This window comes from Galeopterus variegatus, unplaced genomic scaffold (genome assembly GCF_000696425.1).
Source record: "Galeopterus variegatus unplaced genomic scaffold, G_variegatus-3.0.2 Scaffold8926, whole genome shotgun sequence".
Lineage (NCBI taxonomy): Eukaryota > Metazoa > Chordata > Mammalia > Dermoptera > Cynocephalidae > Galeopterus > Galeopterus variegatus.
In genome coordinates, this window is record NW_007735037.1 from 37,819 (window position 1) to 43,113 (window position 5,295).

At 53.0% G+C, this 5,295-nt stretch overlaps 1 protein-coding gene across 1 annotated transcript in view; it reads left to right on the forward strand.

Annotated features, from left to right (window-relative positions):
* Positions 1-3,055, forward strand: part of CXCL14 (chemokine (C-X-C motif) ligand 14) — a gene marked incomplete at its 5' end in the record, with an annotated part of 7,792 nt that extends 4,737 nt beyond the window's left edge. Inside the window, one exon of the mRNA XM_008593250.1 lies at positions 2,185-3,055. Coding sequence (XP_008591472.1) covers positions 2,185-2,200 — 16 coding nt within the window. The remainder of the gene's footprint in view (positions 1-2,184) is intronic.
* Between the last annotated feature and the right edge of the window lie 2,240 nt (positions 3,056-5,295).

Genomic DNA, 5,295 nt, shown 5'->3' on the forward strand with positions numbered 1-5,295 from the left:
CGCCTCGCTCAGCCAGTGAGCAGGAACCGGTCCGTATGTGGGATCCGAACCCTCAGGCGGGAGCGCCGCCGCGCCTCCCAAGCGGCGCACTATCCAGTGCGCCACCGGGCTGGCCCCAAAATCAGAGCCTCTCTTAACCAAGGGGAGCAGCACTGGCGAGATGGCCAGCATGCTGGACCAGACCCCTGTGCTCACTGGGCTCTGTTTTCCCATAATCAGAAGGTGGCTTCCCAGCTCTGATCCCCTGCGGTCCTGTCTGGCCTTGGAGGGGGAGGCCACTTCCTGGCTTCCCCATGCCACATGAAGGTGAGCCTGTCCTAGAGCTGGCTCATTGCTCAGACACTCAGGGCCTGTTTTCACCTTCACTTGCACAGGATGACCAGGGTAACATGCACGCATGTGCACGCACACACACATGCAGGTGACTTCCCCAGGAGTGGGTGCCAGCACCTCATCCTGCAGAGGCAAAAACCAAGGCTAAGTGGAAGTGGTGTGTGACTTGCCTGGGAGCACAGGACAAAGCCAGGGCAGGAGGCCAGACCCTCCCCAAGGTGGCAGGTGCAGCCACGGAGGGTGCCTGCACTGCCCTTCCCTCACCCAGCCCAGCTCTTTTCTCTCCCCCCCACCCCCCGTGCAGCCCCATGACCAACTCTCCCACAGCTGACACGCAGGCCCAGCCACTGTACCTGAGCTTTTCTTGCTGCCTCCAAAACTGCCTCTCCTGCAGTTGCTAGAAATAGAAAGTGATGAGAGCGAGAGATTATTTTCTGTAAATCTGATGAGAATGAAGCCCTCTTTCTGGTCAGGGGAGGCAGCTCACATGGCAAAAGCAGGACCCGCCCTATCCACTCTCTGTCACTCTCCAGGCCCTGTGTCATCAGAAGTGGAATGAGGCTAGCCCCAGGGCCAGCTCACAGAGGAGGTTGAGAACACCTTGATCTGACTGCTGGGGGATACCAAACATTTTGCCTGCCTTCCTCCTCACCCTTCCACCTGGGCGGCAGCTTTGAAAAAGGAGAAGGCACCCATGGGTCCAAGCGTGGCCCTGCTCTTTTCTATTTCTGCAAATTCCAATAATGAAAGCAATGAGATCCTCTCAGTTACCAGGCCATCCGTCACCTCATTACAAAATTAGTTCATTTCTCTTTCTTTGAGTGTGGAAGTGTCCTTGGAGAGGAAGGGGACATGCCTTTGCCTTCCCCACCCCGCCTCCCTGGAAAAAGTTGAAATGGTCTTAATGAATGTAGAATGGACATAAAGGAGCTGTTTGAAGTCCTCTTTGCAGAGAGAGAGAGAGAGAGAGAGAGAGAATGCAGAGCCCAGGGCAGGTGGCAGGCCCAGGCCCACAGGGGCCAGACCGGGAGCTCGGAGCACCTCGGAGACCTGAGCTTCCAGCTGCTGCAGGAAGCAGCCGCATCGGGCATTTTATTTAAACACATAATCTGGTGGTCTTACAGAAATCAGGAACAAGGCAGAGGGAGTGATGGGTGGTTTGAATGTAAAGTGTGGCCCCCATGCAGCCATGGGGCAGAACTAGAAGGAATTAAAGCACTAACGAGACAGTTTAGGAGGTGAAGGGAGGTGGGCTTGTGAGTGCTGCAGGCCTGATGACTAGCAGAGGTGACGCAATGCCACCAGGAAGAAGCAACCCAGGCACAGGCCGCCCCGTCACAGCCCCAGCCCCTTGACCACCTCTTCAGTCTTCAGGAAGCTTCTGGAACTGGTGTTTTTCTGGAGGACATGAATTCTTTGGGCAAAATACAAAGAAGATACAAGCCTAAGTCAAGGGAAGGGATGCCTCTCCACCCCTTTACCCCACCCCCACTATGTTCTCTAAAAAGAGAGGCTGAGCACAGATGAGGGATGGGGCAAGGAGGTACAGGAGCAGCCCACCCTGCAGAGAAAGACTTTGGTCCCACTGCCAACAGTGGTGAATCTTAAGTCTCTTGTGCCTCAGTTTCCATAGGGCCTTGAGGATAAAATGAGATTGCAGAGGCGGAAGCTGGTTAGAAAGGGCAAAGCCAGACTTTGTGAGTTTTGTGGTCTGTGTGATCACATCCCCAGAAGTGTCCCTCCCACCTCCCCCAGGCGTCTGCAGTCCTGGGAAGGGGCACTCCCTGCAGACCCAAATGAAGCCACTGCCTCATGTCCTGAGCCTCTTACACATGTGTTTTCTCTTCCCAGGGTCTACGAAGAATAGGGCGAAAAACCTCTGATAAGAAAATTCCAGACCGGTTGGGAGACTTGAGCAAAGGACTTTGCAGATTTAAACAAAAAAACAAAAGAAAACTTTTCTTTCTCACAGGCATAAGACACAGATTATATATTGTTATGAAGCACTTTTTACCAAGGGTCAGTTTTTACATTTTATAGCTGTGTGCAAAAGGCTTCCAGATGTGAGACCCATCTCTTCTGCACTCCAGACTTCATCACAGGCTGCTTTTTTACCAAAAGGGGGGAAACTCATGCCTTTCCTTTTCAGAAAATGCTTTTTTGTATCTGTCCATATGTCACTACACATCTGAGCTTTGTAAGCGCTCAGGACGAGCAGTGAGCTTGGTGGAGACATTTCCGTGCAGTGCCGCTCCATTCCCAGCTCGGGAAGCTTCCGCTCAGCCGTCCCTGGGCCTCGGCACAGCTGCCACAGGCTCTCCTGGGCTTACGGTAGGTCACAGCCTCAGTGTGACTCCACAGTGGCCCCTGTCGCCGGGCAAGCAGCAGCAGGTCTCTCTGCATCTGTTCTTTGAGCAACTCAAGTCCAGTTGCCAGAGAAATGTGCTTCATTCCCCTCTGGTTAATTTTTACATATGCTAGGAACCAATTCCAAGATCCTGTGATGGCGAGGCCAGTGATCCTTAAAGAAGGTGGTGGGTCTTTTCTCCAAGTTGAGGGTTTCTGAAAGCTTCCCTGCTTCGATATTTAATGCTTTGGAAGCGTGTGAGTTTCCCAACAGTGTCAGCAAAAACCTTAGGAGAAAAACTTAGAAATACACAAAAACATACACAGCTACAGGCGCACATTCTGTCGACATGGGAAAACCTTCAAAGCATGTTCCTTCCCGAGTGTCAGCAAAAACCTTAGGAGAAAAACTTAGAAATACACAAAAACATACACAGCTACAGGCACACATTCTGTCGACATGGGAAAACCTTCAAAGCATGTTCCTTCCCGACTCCACAATGGAACATGCAGTACTAGAGCAATATATTTGTGATTCCCTGCGTAATTCTTCTATGTTAAACAGAGCAGTCCTCTTTTGAAAGCTAAGACGGCAACGCGCCCTTTCCTTTGTACATAGACTCTTATGAACGCCCTGTGCCCACTGCCCTTCAGTATGCCCGCGCTGCCTGCTGTCTTACATGCTGCGTACATGTCGGAAACCATTAGTGTTGCATGCAGGCTTCATATTCTTTTTAAGACAAAAAGAAAAGTAATAAAATATATTTGAAATGTACCAAAATTCTAGACTACTTTTTTCCTGTTTAATTAAGGTAGGATGAAAATAAAATGTTTGCCACATCCTGAATAAACAGGGACAAATGTATTAGGAAAGAAAACTGGTGTTTCCCAAATCCCTGTCAACATGGTCACCTCTGTGGAACGTGTGGGGCTGTCGTTACAGTCCCGAAGATAGCACGCTAGGCCTCAAGGCCAAGGCTCCTTCCCCGCCAGACGCCCTCACATGTAGCATGTTGATCAGAAAGGGTGGGGTGGCACACACGGGACTGGAGGGTCACGTTGCAGTCCCCATTCAGAGACAACAGTAGATGGGGGCCAGTCAACATGACCTGGGGACCAGGGCCCCAGGATTCCAGTGGGGCTCAGGGAGGGGTGGGACGTGCACACTGGAGCAGAGCCAGGCTGTGTGGGAGCAACACCTGGGAGCAGCTGAGGCTCCGTCTCTGCTTCTGCAAGATGAGCACGATACCAGTGTAACAAGATGTCTTCTTAGAAGCCAGGGACTGTGTCTTTTGCGTCTTTGTAGAAACCTCCCAGAACCTATGATAGTGCCTCACAGTGCTTCTGGGGACTGAACGCAGTGATCCAGGTAAAGCACTGAGAAGGACACTGGGGCACAGTGAGCAGTTGGTAAATGGGAGTGTTGACTATTCACAAGACCAGGCCACTCTGCACAGACTACCTACAGCCCTGCGTCTCACGTACCCTAGGCCAGCCAGGCCACGAACAGGCCTCTCTGTCCTGCCTTGGATCCCCCATGCCTGGCAGAACTGATCTGCCACACTAGGAGCCAGGAGCCAGTCACCCATGTCCCCTTCCCCTCCTTGGACAGTTTCCTGATGTGCTGGCTCTGCCTGCACTTACAAGGACACATAGCAGGTACCTATCCCAGCCTGTACCCAGCAGGGTGCTCCTGCAAACCCTTCCTGTCATGGTCTCTTCTCCGCCTGGCAGCTCCAGGTCACACCACTTGTAGTCCTGAAGAAACTGAGGACCAGAGAGGTTAAGAAAGTTGCCCACAGCCACAGTGGACTGTTGCTCTTCACACTTGCCAATAGCTGAGCCTGGCAGCCTTTCTGCTGAGGGGTGCAGGAGGAGTGGGCTGAGGTCACTCTAGGCCAGAGACCCTGAATGCCCAGAGTGGGTCCCGTCTTTCTCTTCATTATGGAGAAAGAAGGTAGACGGTGTAGGGAAACCCAGAGACCAACAGACCAGACAGAGCAGGAAAGCCCCAGCAGGACAACAAGTGCCACGGCAGGGGAGGCCACAGGCCGGGCCCTCTTCCTGGGAACCCGAGCCCTGCTCAGCCCAGAGCAGCACCCATGGGGCCTCACACGGGATGGCCAGTGTGAAGAAGTCACTGAAAGACCCCTGCTGCCTCCCAGCTCAAGGCCACTCCGCCTGCGGGCACAGGGTACTCCAGCTCCCCCTCACTCCACCACACCGCAGCCCCTGCCCCTGCTCTTGCACCAGCACTCCCTCCTCTGCACTGCCGGCCAGCTTGTCCCTCCCTGTTCTGACCTCCCAAGTCACAGGTTGGGTTTTTGATAATAGTAACAACGTCGCCTTACAGGGGGCAGCCACTAACCAGGCACTCGCCCTGCGTGCTTGTCTCCATCCTCACAGCAGTGCTGTGTTGTAGGAGCCCAGACAAGGTAAGCCATTTGTTTAGGAAAGCAGAGGAAGAGCTGGAATTCAAGCCCCAGTCTGTCAAAGAGCAGAGGACTGCTCCTTTCCGTATGGAGATTGTGTGGCCCTGGCGAACAAAAGCTGGGCTGCACTCCCATGGAGAACTTGGACTCTTTCCTCCAGCAGACAACTATTAGCTGACCACTA